General features: G+C 41.5%; 1 protein-coding gene and 1 long non-coding RNA gene across 3 annotated transcripts in view; one reads left to right on the top strand and one right to left on the bottom strand.

Moving 5' to 3' along the window:
- The window catches only part of LOC132656492 (uncharacterized), a 78,791-nt gene extending 63,983 nt beyond the window's left edge, over window positions 1-14,808 (top strand). Inside the window, exons 2-3 of the long non-coding RNA XR_009594240.1 lie at window positions 14,010-14,073; window positions 14,759-14,808. This is a non-coding gene — a long non-coding RNA (uncharacterized LOC132656492). The remainder of the gene's footprint in view (window positions 1-14,009; window positions 14,074-14,758) is intronic.
- Window positions 1-15,510, bottom strand: part of Ints9 (integrator complex subunit 9) — a 92,998-nt gene that overhangs the window by 57,655 nt on the left and 19,833 nt on the right. The window contains exons 2-3 of one of the 2 annotated variants that reach the window (XM_060391331.1): window positions 5,522-5,613; window positions 3,440-3,567 (exon numbers count right to left, since the gene is read on the bottom strand). In XM_060391331.1, coding sequence (XP_060247314.1) covers window positions 3,440-3,504 — 65 coding nt within the window. In that variant the 5' untranslated portion in view covers window positions 3,505-3,567; window positions 5,522-5,613. The remainder of the gene's footprint in view (window positions 1-3,439; window positions 3,568-5,521; window positions 5,614-15,510) is intronic. The other variant, XM_021654400.2, reaches the window with a different exon arrangement.

Genomic DNA, 15,510 nt, shown 5'->3' with positions numbered 1-15,510 from the left:
GACACTTTAATAATGAGAAGACTCGGAAAAGGTAAGGCTCCAAGGTGGAGAGTGATTTACTCATAAAGCCAAATATTACTGAGCTGCCATTATAGGCCAAGAATTGGTCTAAGTGCTGGGAATGCAGTAGAAAACAAAATTCCTGTCCTCATAAAACATCTTCAGCAGAGAAAAGAGATAATAAATATGTATATATGAAGTAATGTAATAGTAAGAGCTACAAAGACAAAGCAGGGTTAAGGGGACAGGGAGAGAATAATGGATACATGTATTTTAAGCAAATGTGCCCCAGAATTTCTGGCTTGAGTGACAAGAAGCACTTTTTAAAACCGTGTATTAGTGTGGGGTGCCATGCATTCCTGTGTGTGACGGCCAGAGGCTGATGCTGTCCTCTTTGATCCCCTCTACCTGCTGGTTCAGAGCTCACCAATTCTGCAAGTGTACCTGGCCAGCCTGCTCCAGGAATTCCTTGGCCCTGCCTTGCTAGCACTGAGATTACAAGCGGTAGCCTGCCTGGCTTTTATGTGGTGCTGCAGATATGAACTCCAGGCCTCACACTTACACAGTAAGTGCTTTATCCAGTGAGCCGTCTCTCTAGTCTTAAGAGATACTTCTTATAAAGAACTCTATGAATTTCCAGCCATCCCACTTCCCTCTGAAGTTAAAAAAAAAAAAGAGACAGGAGAGGATGGTTGTGGATTTCACTTTTCATCAATACTGTTGACAGAGGAGTTACCTAAAGAGAATGAGCAGGAAGGACATGAAGCTGGTACTGTCTGACCAAGTCTGGGTTTGGTAGTCAAATTCACTAGTGTACAGAGCAGGTGTGTCCTCTTTAGGTATCAAAAAAAAAAAAAAAAAAAAAAAAGTAGAACATAGGCATTTGTTCATCTCAAGTACAGGCAGGCTCCAACTGTTCACTGTCCACTGCCAGACTTTATGCTCTGTGAGGCTAAGAAATCAGTTTTGTGATATCAGTATCCCTGGTCCCACATAGGCCAGATTTTTTTAACACCAAAATAATGAATATTTTGTTTTTTGTGGGGAAAAGACAACAATATCCAGCTGTTGGGGGTTGGTGTGGTGCTTTGTATTCAAATGCTAAATATTGGCCCCCAAGATCTGGTTGCTATCTGGATGAGCACATTCTCACATACACCAAGTGATGTTGGGTAAACCTTGCTCCCCAATTTAAAGTTGGTTGATAAATAAAAATAGAAGACTGTTACTGGGCAGAAGAGAAGGAGACAGAGCTTAGGTTCCTGGGCTTGGGGTCAGAGGGGGACCACAAGGAGGGAGAGAGAAGGAGGAGAAGAAACTGGAGAGGAGGAACTTGCCATGGGACAGAATGAACCACGAGCACGTGGCCATGAGGGCTAGCCAGATGGAACAGAAGCAGTCCATGTAGGGACAATTATGGCAAATAACTTCGGGTGTGTAGCTGGGAAATAGTAAAATAGCTTAGAAGGTAGATACTTGTCCAGTTATGGTGTTTTAATGCTTATTTAAATCTAAAAGGTCTCTGTGTCTTTTTATTAGGGAACTAAACAGTCTGAAGTGAGGTAGAAAACCCAAATAGTTATTAAAAGGCAAAGGGGGCACAGTGAACCCTCCCGCAAACCCTCCCTCCTTACACCAGCTCTTTATTTTTTATTTTTTAGTATTTTTGTACTTTATTTATTATTTATTCACTTTGTATCCCAGTTGTAGCCCCCTCCCTCATCTCCTTCCAGTCCCACCATCACTCCCTCTTCTCCCCCTATGCCTCTATCCTAGGCCACTGATAGGGGAGGTCCTCCTCCCCTTCTATCTGACCCTAGCCTATCAGGTCTCATCAGGACTGGCTGCATTGTCTTCCTCTGTGGCCTGGCAAGGCTGCACCCCTCAGGGGAAGGTGATCAAAGAGTGGGCCACTTGAGCTCAGCCAGAGATGGCCCCTGTTCTCCTTACTAGGGTACCCACTTGGAGACTGAGTCTATGGGCTACATCTGAGCATGTGTTTTAGGTCCTCTCCATTCATGGTCCTTGGTTGGGTTACTGGTCTCTGCAGGGGCCCCTGGGTCCAGATTTTTTGGCTCTGTTGGTCTCCTTGTGGAACTCCTGTCCCTTCCAGGTCTTTCTATCTCCCCCTTCTTTCATAAGATTCCCTGCACTCTGCCCGAAGTTTGGCTATGAGTCTCAGTATCTGCTTTGATACTTTGCAGGGTAGAGTCTTTCAGAGGCCTTCTGTGGTAGGCTCCTGTCCTGTCCTGTCCTGTCCTGTTTCCACTTCTGAATGTCCTGTTGGCCCTTCTGAATGAGGATGGAGCATCTTCTCTAGGGTCCTCCTTCTTGTTTAGCTTCTTTAGGAGTATAGATTTTAGAATGTTTATTCCATATTATATGTCTAATATCAACTTATGAGTGAGTATATGCCATGTGTGTCTTTCTGCTTCACACCCAGCTCTTTAAATAAAAAAGTAGTCTGTTAGCTGTGAAAATACCATCTTCCTCCAGTTTTGGATAATACTTGTATTTAAAGTGCTGAGTGTAGTTACAAGTGAATCCCACCAACTTTGCATAAAATATAAGCTGAAATTGCCTGTGACCTTGTCCTGATAGTCCTTTGTTACATCTTTTACTTCAGGAAAAAAACCAATAGTTGATTATGATTTCTCTGGATGGTTCATGGGGTTATCATTGTGAATACTCACTGTACTTGGTAGTGTCTTCAGAAAGGACTGAAATATTTACTCAGGTTGCTATTCTTTTAAGCTCCTAAATTTGTTTCAGATAGCTTTTCCATGTCATCTCTTATATGTGGTTGTCGTTTTTTGTTTTTTCTACCTTGAGCATATCTGATTCTAAAAGTTACTTTTCTTACAAACTGCTTTAAGTAGAAGCAAGCTGAGAAGACAATTTCTTAAAATCTTAGTTTAGTGACTACAATGCTACTTGCAGGATCAAGGCAATCTAGGTGACTTAAGACATGGAATTTGGAGATACAAAGATTCATACATACACACATACATACACACAATCTAAAATTGAATAATATAAAAACAATGGACAGAAAAGAAATGTCAGCATCTACTCTGTCAAGTCCCTGAAAAGGCAGTTAAATGATCCTAAAATTCAATTCTGGGGCTCATCAGTTAGTCATTTTTTAGCTCTTACATGAATTAGGAAGACAGATGAAATATACATGACCTCAGTTGCACTGAGCAGTTGCAGAAACATTTTACAGAGGCCCAAAAGAAGCTGGAATAAAGAAGTCAATCAATAAATCAATAGAGCACTTTCCACCAACACAACCAAAGGAAATTATTTTGATAGAACAGTTTTAAGGGGATACAGCAAATGTATGAGACAACACAAGCTATCAGTAATGTTTATACTAATGGGTCCCATTTTTCAGGGAACTAAAGCTCATTTTATCTCAGGATGCATCAGTACATACCTTTGAACCAGAGGCAAAGGAAGAAAATTGAGGGTGGAAGTCATGTCCAGTCCGCAGTCCAACATAATAGTGGTAGATTTGAATTTGAGCACATTGCACGGTAAAGTTGGGTGTCCTGATAGGCAATACTGAAAAAAAAAATCAGTTATAGAAACAGCCTAGGAAGTGAAGTAAAAGCAGTCATCTTCTATAAGAACAGTATGTGACTCAGCTAGCTTTCCATGTGACATCATCTCCAGTAAGAACAGTGTGTGAGCTCAGCGAGCCTTCTTATGTGACATCATCTTCTCCAGTAAGAACAGTGTGTGAGCTCAGCTAGCCTTCTATGTGACGTCATCTTCTCCAGTAAGAACAGTGTGTGAGCTCGGCTAGCCTTCTATGTGACGTCATCTTCTCCAGTAAGAACAGTGTGTGAGCTCGGCTAGCCTTCTACATGACATCATCTTCTCCAATAGGAAGAAAGTATGACTCGGGTAGCTTTCTATGCAACATTATCTTCTCTCGTAAGTAGTGTGTGAGCTTACTACCTTTCTAGGTGATGTCATGTTTTCCCATAAGAATGGTGTGTGACTCAGCTAGCTTTCTATTTGACATCATCTTTTTCCATAAGAGGAGTGTGACTCAGCTAGCCTTCTATGTGATGTCATCATCTCGCATAAGGACAGTGTGATCTCAGCTAGCCTTTTTCTATGTAACATCTTCCATAAGAACAATGTGTGAGCTCAGCTAACTTCCTATGTGTTTTTTTTTCTCTCCTCTAAGGGTGGTGTGTGAACTCAGCTAGCCTTCTATATGACATCTTTTTCTCTTGTTAAGCTCTTACTACTTGTAAAATACTCAGAAGTCTCCAATCCTAATAGTTTGGGAGAGGTCACAGAGGATTTCAATGATTCAATCATGTACTCAACAAGCTACGTATGGGCTTGCAGACTCCTAATAGCCCATCTGCACCTATGTGCTGCCTGAAACTACTGAGTCCTCAAATTATGTTTGAGGGTTGAGATTCTCTGCCTTTAAATAGTGGCTTTTCTGGAAGAAGAAATTGTTGTAGACTACATATCAGACAGGGGATTCATATCTAGAATATATATGGAACTGCAAAAATGAAACATCAAATAATCTAACTGATCAATGGGCTAATAAACAGCAGAGACTTCTAAAAAAATGACCAATACACATTTTAAAAAGTGTTCAATATATTCAGCTATCAGGGAAACGTAAATTGAAACTGCTTCTGGATTCTATCACACCGCAGTCATAATGATTATTATTAAGAAAACAAGCTGAGATTGGTGGTGCCTGCTTCACCCAGCACTTGAAGGCAGAAGCATGAAGAATAACATAAATTTGAGGCCAGCTAGGTTTCTTATTATGACTCTACCTGAAAAAAAAAAAAAAAAATCAAAGCCTAAACAAAGACAAGTGCTGGTCATGGTATGAGGAGGGAAGAGCTCTTGCACACTGTTGAGGGGAATGTGAACTGGCACAGGCAGTGTGGAGAGTTCAAAAAACGAAAAAAGAACTACTGTATAAGTCATTCACATCACTCCCGGGCAGACACCTGATAAACTTGAAATCAATCATAAGAACTATAGAGATACTTGAATACCCATTTTTATTGCTGCCTTATTCACAACAGCTAAAAAAAAAAAAAAAAAATCCAGAACCAGTCTAAATATCCAACAAGAGATGAATGGGTAAAGAAAATGTGGTACAAATGTGCCATATTTTCTGTAATGTGCCATTATTTTCTGTAATGAAAAAAATTATGGAATTCATAGGAAAATGGATAGACTTAGAGATCGTTCTGTTAAGTGAAATAAGCCGGACTTTGAGACCTTGGGGGAGCAGGAAAGGGCAGCAGAATATATGTTATATGAAAGTAGAATGGGGAACTATTTGGGGAAAAGGGGAACCAGTAAGGGGGAAAGGCAGTGTGAGTAAAGCTGGGGGAAGAGGTGTGAACAACAAAATATAAAGGCATTGACTATGAAAACAATAATATGAAATCATTCCTTTAAAAAAATAACTTAAAGGGGACACCTGGTTTTAAAAGGTTAGTAAGCACCAGTAAATACTTACGATTGTCGGCAGAAATGGCTAGAAAGAATGATGTGCACACTTGAAGCAGAAAGGGGGTACTCACTCTTAGGCAATCAGGAGTCGCTAAGCAACTAGATACAAAGCACAAAGGTGTAGAACAGAGTATCTTTGACAAGACAAGGCCCTGACCTGCATCTCACGCCCCTATTAATGTAAAGGGATGGATGCATACGATACACTGAACTTCTATATGGGGGCTTCTCTGTCGTGTGTGTGTGTGTGTGTGTGTGTGTGTGTGTGCGCGCGCGCGCCTATGTAGGCTTGAAGGGAGACTTTGGGTGTTTTCCTCAGTTGCTCTCCAGCTTACTTTTATGAGACAGAGTCTCTCATTGAAGCTGAAGCTTTGGATTTGGCTAGGCTGGCTAGTCTGCAAGCTGATCTAGCCAGGGATCACCCATCTCCGTCTACTCAGTACTCAGATTATAGATGAATGTTGCCATGCCCAGCTTTTTATGTGGGTACTGGAGATATGAATGAAGGTCCTTATGCTTGTATGGGCTTGGTCATTCCCCAAGAGCCATCTGCCATCTTCAACAAGGAGTAAAAGACCTTCTCCTTGACTGATTCAAGCCATTCTGGAGACGCTTTCATTGAACTGTAAGCCCAGAAGATGAAGCAAGTCATGCTCTAGTTCCTTGAAAAGTCCACTGCTTCTCATTTTCAGTCATTGTGTTAAATGATTGTGTTAAATATCAACACCTAGTTCTCCACAGCCACCTATTGCTTAGGATAGGTGTCTACAGCTGTGTGGCATCTGTATGTGGGGCCAAGGACAGGTAAAATGGGTAAGAACCTGTTCAGAGCAGGAGTGGGGCTGAGTCATGCCCAACTCCAGAAATCTTGTCTTGAGAGTAGGGGAAGTGAGGACCACTCCCTCCCCTGCCCTGGGCCTATATGTCCCAGCACATACAGCCTTATGGGCCCCCACCTTTGCCACCCTTGAGGTGGTCATGTAGCCAGGCAGCCAGGTTACAGGTTAAACTTCCTCTCTCCTTACAAGGTCATGTCCAATAAGCACCTGGAATTCCTCTTCAGGCAAATAAGGCATTCCCAGCCAATGATATACACTCACATTGGAAGCCTATACCCACCTGCCAAAGGTTTAAATAGCCTTTGTCCCCTTCAATTAAAAGAGTTGTTCAATGAAGCCTGCCTCCCCAAGAAGTCTGTTATTCATAGTATTCATCAGCTACCTGAGGTCTCCCTCATCCCCCAGCTGTTTCTACCTTAATTTCCCTCCCAGGCCACCTGTCTGATCTCAGGTGACCATACTGTTAAGAGAGGTGGAGTGGAGTGGGAATGACATTTGTATATGGTAGGAACCCTCTACTTATTCTCAGAGGACATTACAGGAAATGGTCACTTCTTTTAAACTGTTTGTATGATTTAAAATATTAACGCCAAGAACCAAGAAGCTGAGTGCTCTGTAAACTTCCTCTGGACCAGGCCAGGAGGAAACTCGGAGGGGACGCAGTGGAAATGTTCTACTGCTAACCTTTCAGCAAGCAACCAACCCTCAAACTAATCACTGTTTAGCTGCAAGTGAACCAGAAGAGTAGCTTGTGACTTATATATACTATTAGGTTAAACATGAGCCAAAGTCAGAAACTTTAAACAAGCTACAGACCTGAAGGCTAAACTGATGACAGCAGGCATTATTACAAATAACTTCCTTCCTAGCCCAGAGATAATGAAAGCTAAGAGGCAAACACACATAATAAATACAGTTATCTCCCATCTCAAACACCCATCCTGAGTTTTGGATCACACAGAACTCTGAGTGGAAACAGCAGACTGTCTTTTTCTCAGTTGGGCTAGGAATGTGGAGCACAAGTTTTATGGCCAAGGTTCTCACCAGCCTGGGCAGAACAGTTTTATGCCCACCCCAATGCTAAATGCTACAATGAGCCCAAAACTTGGAACAGTTTGTTCTTGTCCTAGTCAGCTTGTTTTGTTGGAAAGGTGTCTTTCTTTACTTTTCTACTGTGGAGACAAAACACCACAATAGACCAAGGCAACTTTCAAAAGAAAACATTTAAACTGGAGTTAACAGTTTCAGAGGATTAGAGCCCAGGCCCACTAGGGTGGGGAGCACAGCAGCGAGCAGGTAGGAAGGTGCTGGGACGGTAGTTGAGAGCTCAAATCCTGGCACAGTCAGGAGTCAGTGAGAGTAGCTGGGAGTGGTGTGGGCTTCTGAAACCTCAAGGCTTCCAGCGACACACCTCCGTCAACAAGGCCTCACCCCCTAATCCTTCCCAAACAGTTTCAGAAACTGGGGACCAAGTATTTAACAGATGCACCCATGGGAGCCATTCCCATTCTAATCACCACATGAGGCACATTTTATTCCCTTACTTCTTTGGTTTGCTTCACTCTTGGAAAGGTACTCTAGGGGAGGCAGCACTTATCGCTATCATCAAAGGACAAAGGGCTGTAATATGAGTGCAAAAATGTTCAGAGCACCTAGGAAAGTGACTGGCCCTGTTCCCATTCACCTAATTTGCAGGGACCAGGAAATTGCATGTTATAGCTTCAGGAGAGTCAACATACGGGAAGGTCCTTCTGCCTCCCAGGATCTCAGTCCTGTCTCCCAGAATGTACTGATCACCATGGGTCATCTGCATGGAGAGACATAGTACTGGCCAACAGTTTCTCCAACCAGAAAAGGAGGCATACCCCAGATCACCCAGAGATGACTGCCTCTACACGCTTCTAATGGGCTCTGATCACAGTGCAGCTAACCCACAACAAGGGGTCCAAGCCACAAAAACCCAAGTCAGCATGGAACTTCACTTTCATAAATAGAAATATACTCCTATGCTACAAAAGTCTTCAAAAGTAGAGGAAAGAGAAGTATTAAAGTCACATCCAATTATTTAAGTATTTCCTTTCACTTTATGTAAAGAATGTAATTTGTGTTGTGTTGGAGGTGGGTGTGGGGAAGCACTGGAGAGATGGCTCCGTAGTTCAGAGAACTGTCTACTCTTACACTCTACAGACTCAGGTTCCATTGCCAGCACCAACCCACATGGCAGCTCACAACTGTCTGTAGTTCCAGGGGATTGGACAACACCCCTTCTGGTCTCTAAGGGCACTGTATGCACACTGTGTATACTTACTGTATACACAGAGATACATGCAAGCAGAACACCACATACATAAGATAAATTAAAAATTTTAAAGGTGTAATTTATTATAAAATTTGGGTGCTACTTTTAAAACTTATGATGACTGTTTTTCTTGTCTCTGTCACATGACACTTGATGTTCATTGGTTAAGCAAATATCTCATCACTTTTCAGCAAATCATTCCCTTCTAGTTGAACACTTAGGTTTGCACGGGCACCCGGTTACAGATATGGCTGTGCTGAACACGTGGTATTGGAGTTTTTTTTTTTTTTTCCATACTGGACTGTTTCTTTCATGCATTCTCAGAAGTGGCAATAACTAGGTCAAAGAGTATGATCGTTTTATGGCTCTTAAAACCTGCTGCCAAAATGCTTTCCATAAAACATTGTGCCTATTTACATCACTGCTAACAACTCAGATTTGTTCTGCTCGTACATTACAGTCAATACCATCTAGATCCTACAGTCTCACCAAAATATCCCTAGAACCATCTAAAGGCAATTCAATGGTTCCAAGCAAGAAAAGTCAACTATTTGGTAAGTGGTTTTAGTTTTGAGGCTGTTTGATAAAATTACATAAGGATTTAGATTACATCAACTCAAATCCTGCTCAGTTTTATTATTAATGTGACTTTCTGAAAGCTAAGTTCCCTCATCTACAATAGAGTGTATGTAATAAGAACTAAGTGAATGGAGGGAGTACCTGTCACATTCATTTTTAGTTGCCCTAGTTACAACAGCATTAAAGGCAGGTGGTGGAGAGGACCTGCTTATAATGGCATTCACTTGTGCCTTAGACATTTGTGAATCTCCTAAGAGTAAGCAGTCTTATTGGTTTATGATTTTAAAATGCAAAGATTCAAGACTTTTATGACTATTTGGAATCAAAACAAAATTTAACTGTCAGCCATTCTCTTTTTGAATATTATATCCATCCCATTGTTTGTATTTCTCTTCCTGGAACACCTATGGAAGGAATGCTGCAATGTTTCATCTTACTCCCTATCCCTTACAACTGAACTGTTTTGATTTTTCTTCCCACATACTATACTTTACACCTTTTTCTCAGATTTATTTTATTAATTTTAGTGTTATCAAATCTGCTGTTAATCAATGGGTTAAACTGATAATGTTTACACACATACCCCCCCTTCCCTCCCTCCCTTGGACACTGTAAATTCCCTTTCCAGTAACAACTGTTTCATTTCTACACCTCTCCTGTTTATACCATGGTCTCAGTCTTTTTAGAGGTTTGGTCTTTTCACAACAAAGATTAACATTAATTTCAGTGTCTCCAGTGATCGAATAACTGTCTGAAGTCTCTGGAACCCTGCAATTTCTGCTGATTCTAACTCGAGAAAGACTTCATTACTTCTCACTGTCTTAACATTTTGATAGTGAGTTCATTTGGTGGGGTTTTCTTTATGTACATTTCTATAAGAATGGGCCAGGGCAGATCTCTATTTTGAGAACAATTTTTATATTTATTTCCTAGTTTGAATGTCTGCAACATGTAAGGGAACAACCAAATCAAATTTTCCTCTCTCTCTCTCAGCACTGGTACAAGTCCTCATGAGACCACGTTCCTTAACGGCCCAATGCTCAAATGAATGGAGGTTTCCAGCAGTCCTACTGTTGGGGCATACAATCCAGAGAGGTCTCTATCACTAGTTTTAAAATACCTGTTTAGAATATTACGTCTCTTACTCACAAGACTAAATTCCATTATGACCTTAAGTATCAGCAAATGTAATGCTTTCAAAGAGACAACTGTTTGTATTTAGGCAGCCTGCTTCTGGGTTGCTTAGCAACCGATGATGTCATCATGTGTCCCCGGCCAGGTAGCCACACCTGGGAGGTGTGGTTCAGTTGCTCCATAAAAGGATCAACCTGCCACTTTGTCTCTCTCTTGCCCTCTTACTCTCTCACTCCCCTGCCCTCTCCCCTTTCTCTGTCGGGATGCTCCCTCCTCTTCCCCCTACCATGTCTCGCTCTCTCTTTCATCTCCATCCACTAAACCTCTTTCATATAAAATCTACTGTGTGCATCATTATTTCATTGGTCCTAACATTGGTGCATTGGCCGGGAAGGACTCTTCTGGTAGCACCTGGTCTGGTCACAACAGGAACCCTTACTCGGACCATGATGCCTCCAACAGATTTTTCTTCTGTTCCACCTATCCCTAAACACCACTCAACCACATATGCCTTAAAACCTACACTTTCTCTCAACTGCCCTGACCTTACCACACACACCTGTCCCTCTGCTCACAGCCACTCAGACTCGGTGCCCTGTCACGTGCTCTGAGCACCCAAGACAAGGCGAACACTCACTCTGTGCCAAAATTGGCTTGGGGAAAACTAAAATGCTCACACCAGACCCTGAAACTGTTACTTCGTACACAGACACAGCCTGCTTCTCAACTACTGCTATTATTTAAGCAATTGCTGGGGACCCTGTGCACACACAGATGACTTTAAATTGCACCACTGCCTCAGACCCTAAGGGCAATGTTTGAAATTTCCCGCTGAGAGCCTGCTGCGAGAGACTGGCTTGCAGAGGAGGGTTTTCAGTTGTGCAGTTCCAATCAGCCATGCCACATGAGCGTAGAGAGTTTTAAACCAGGCTGGGACAGCCTTCCCACCAGCAAGCACCTGGTCTCACTGTGCTGCCACAGTTGTGCTTGGCACATGGTGAGCACCATGCTGATTTTAAAGTAGAGACGCACTTGCCTCTCTCCCACTCCTGCAAAACTCCTAGCTGTGTGTTCTAAACATTGGCTCTCAAAATATTTCTGAGCTCTAAGCCCCTTCCCAGCTTTTAAAAATCTTTTCTTCCTGATTTCTGTATACTCTGCTCTTTATATATATATATTTAAAATGCTATAAATTCTTACCTAATGATTTATGTAATTTGCTCATTGGGTTTATATTTATTAGACTCCCTTAGTCATAACTGTTTATCTCCTTTTAGACTAAAAGCAACAAGTCTCATTTTAAATAGCTATGAATTTTTATATAAACTCAAAGTTGTTTTTATAACCATGGTTCAAAATTTTTATATAATGCTAAAATTTCAAAGTTATAAAGGTCTATTCCAATTAAGCTAATTTAAAATGTACATGTAACTGCCTATGTCTTTATCAATTCCTTAATTAATAAATGTCCTTTCTCCTGCCATGAGCTGTCTATGATCCAGATTCACTACTAGGCTTTCTGGCTAATAGGTTTGCTATAATAAATTCAAATGTAATTTTATACTGTTTTGCTATACCGTTGGTTTTAAAATTCATAACTCAGGGGTTACTACGTACAAGTTTTTACCTATACTCTAAATAAAGATCTATTAACTTTAGAGGCATTTATTTATTTATATTAAAACTTGATCATTGTGCTATAGCTTTACTATCAAAAGGTTAAAATATGCTTGGTCTTGTTTTCTAAAAATGGTAATATTATTAACCTATAGTATAGCCTTAGACTTTTATAAGCTGTGGACTTTTTATATACTAAGTCATACAAAAACTGTTATGCTCTCACTTTAACGGACTATGTTTATGACTTTTAAGGCTCTAACTCAACAGGGACAAAACCTAAAGTCCTAATATTTAATGGCTAACAAATGCAAGTTAATAATTCACCATCTCATAGATGGTATTCAACATGTTCAAAAATATAATTTACACTCCTACAGATGCAGACATGGCCTCACTGCCATCTTTAACTAACAGCTGGAATGGTCCCTGAGTCACCACACAGGAGTCTTCCCAACAGGCTCATCTACAGCAAAAACTATGCTCCAGACCTTGGCTGCTGCTCTGAGGCTGTTAGCATTCCCGCACAGAAAACAAGAGGTCTACAATGCCCCATCCCACCCAGGGAGTAGCCAAAAGTCGGCTCTGCCAGGTGACTGTTTCGAATGCAGCCAGGAAGGATGCTGGTCCTGCAGCTGCCTCCATAAGCCACACACTGCCTCCTGGCACACTGGCTTCGGAAGTCAAAATGCTCCCATGCACGCTTGTCCTCTGTGCCCAGCCACGGAGGCTCAACCAGCACAAGAGCTACAGATACTTCCAGCCTTTGAGCTCCTTGCCCTGACGGAGGACAAATGGCTCCTAGATTCAGCAACCTCCACCACCCTTATCCAGCCCAGGGTAACATTGCAGGTCTGTTTTGGCCCCACACTGGGATCCCACAGACATATTGCCAACTTCTGTCTTGGGAGACTTCAGATGCCTTCTCAGTTCTTTTCATATGTAGGAGACTGAGTCCTACACTTGCTACTGTCAGGCCTAGACACAATATGCCTTGTTGCCAGACTCAAGAAACAGGCCTCAGATGTAAGCTTTTACCATCCCTTTAGCAAAAGAACAATAAATGTTCATAGCAGTCTCACCTATGTCTCAGGGTAAATAACCATATACAAAGGCCTAAGGAAAATGTTGTTTGTAGGTCTAAGAAAATGTTTTAAGTTTGGTAAATGCAAGTTATAAATGTTTGAGGGCCAAAGAAAGTGTTTTAAGGTTGGTAAACACAAGTTATAAATGTTTCAGGGTCTAAAAGAGTGTTTTAAGGTTGGTAAACAGAAGTTATAAATGTTTCAGGGTCTAAGAAAGTGTTTTAAGGTTGGTAAATGCAAGTTATAAATGTTTCAGGGTCCAAGAAAGTGTTTTAAGGTTGGTAAATGCAAATTATAAATGTTTCAGGGTCTAAGAAAGTGTGCTAAGGTTGGTAAACACAAGTTATATATGTTTGAGGGTCTAAAAAAATGTTTTAAGGTTGGTAAAAAGGTTGCAAGGTCTAAGGTGATTTAAAGTATCCTAAATAGGTAAAAATGTTTAATATTTCCTCCTGTTGCTATGCTACTGTTACATAGACTGTCCAGAGCTTTGACCTTTATCAATAGAGCTCTGATTTATTAATCTAACTCTAATGCAAAAACATTCTACTATACCACCCACTACCATGGCTCCAAGCTCAAGATTTTAAATTTCCTTTAAATCTCCATAATGTATAATCATACTAAAAGTTAAGATCAAGTGAGCTTTTGTTCCTTCTAGTTCAAGAAAGGCTTCTGCCTTTTCAGAGTTCATCTTAAAGAATGCTTATGCTGTTAACATAAATGTGTATGTCTATTGCCTTTTCTACAATATATATTTCAGTGCAAACTACAAATGTGATGCTAACATGTCTAAAGTTTTATCTCCTTTGTAAAACTTAAAAGTAATTCTTGTAAGCTGCAGGAAATCCACCTGAATCCACCTCTCAGGTCAATTGGGCTCCAGATAAGTACTGCACCTATTGCCAATCTCAGAGCTTGGGATTTCTCCCCTTTCTGTAGATTTGGGACTTCCCTTTCCTGGCTACTTGATTGCTACATTACTACAACCAACACCAGCTGATTGGTGAGTCTTCCTTTCTGATTGGTATCAATTCCTGGCTACCGATTGCTACATTCATACACCCAATACCAGCCTATTGGTGAGTCTCCACTTCCAGTTGGTGTAAACGCTTCCTACTGCTCTCGCCAACCTACATCCAAACCCTCAATTCCCTCTACTGGCATGGTTTCTCTCCCTTCCCCTCTCACTCAAGTCTACGAAAATCCTAATGCTAGGTAAATGGTGTCTGCTATGTGCAACTGTGCCCTTGGTCTCTGGCCAACACTGATGAGCTGTTGGAACAGATTGTACCATACTACTTTACTGAGTCAAACCTTGCTCTTGGGATGCCTTGACAGGTCACTGACTCCTACCTGCCCAATGGGAATAGTCCATTTGTTCGTTCCTCCAGATTCTCCTCTGGGATGTCTTCTAGAAAATTTCAGATTGCTATACCTAGAGCCTGCTTTAAGGACCTCTAATCTTACACACCTCTGTAACCAAACTTGGCCTCAATTTCCTTAGATGACAGATCCAAAGCAAATTTTAATTACTGCCAGTGATTGGGTAAATAGAGGTTCCCATGTTTAAGTCTCTTTGATCCAAACCTTTCACCTCCGTTTGCTCTCCCAAAGTTTTAAATGTATACTTAAAGCAATTTTCTCTATAACCTACTTAACTTTGTCTTTTGCCTATATATATTTTCCAGTATACTGCCAGACCCAGTATTTTCTACATCCACAACAGCGCCAAAGCAGCTACCACAAGTGTTCCAGTCTGACCTCACAGATTTCCATCAAGCTGGACCTGCACGTTCCCTCCAGCTATGGATGTTCTCACAGACCCTGGACAGCATCAAAACAGTCTGTTCTTCATGGAGTTGGCCAGCATTTCAGCCTTTTGACCTCCCTACAGTGGTCCCAGTGTCAGCAGGAAGTGGCCAGAAGAGAATCTCCATCCATTATTCACTTATTATTAACAAAAGGCTGGAATGGTGTGCTTCAGGCCCAGGACAAGTAGCTCCAGGTTCTCCCAGCACTCCTCAGTCCCTACCTGCTGCCTTGTGTGGCTGGCAACTCTCTACTGGCAATCCTCTACCCTAAACTTTCCAGGGCACGGGGTTCCCCTCCTCCTCTTATGTAAAGAGGCATTTTGCTATTTTTTTTTCCTCTCTCTTACCCCCTTGCATGGCAACGAAGAGCTGCTTCCAATGAACCTACATTTATATACTTGTCTTAGATGAGAAGCAGCCCAAGCTCCTCATTTTTTAATTATAGAAAAAGGGAAGAATGTTAGTATTTAGGCAGTCTGCTTCTGGGTTGCCTAGCAACCTATGATATCATCATGTATCGCCCACCAGGTAGCCACATCTGGCAAGCTTCGCTCAGTTGCTCCATAAAAGGATCAACCCGCCACTTTGTCTCTCTCTTGCCCTATATATTGCCCTCTTACTCTCTCACT

This window comes from Meriones unguiculatus, chromosome 9 (assembly GCF_030254825.1).
Source record: "Meriones unguiculatus strain TT.TT164.6M chromosome 9, Bangor_MerUng_6.1, whole genome shotgun sequence".
Lineage (NCBI taxonomy): Eukaryota > Metazoa > Chordata > Mammalia > Rodentia > Muridae > Meriones > Meriones unguiculatus.
The sequence above is the reverse complement of the archived record's forward strand: the minus strand, read 5'-3'. Positions and strand labels throughout refer to the sequence as shown.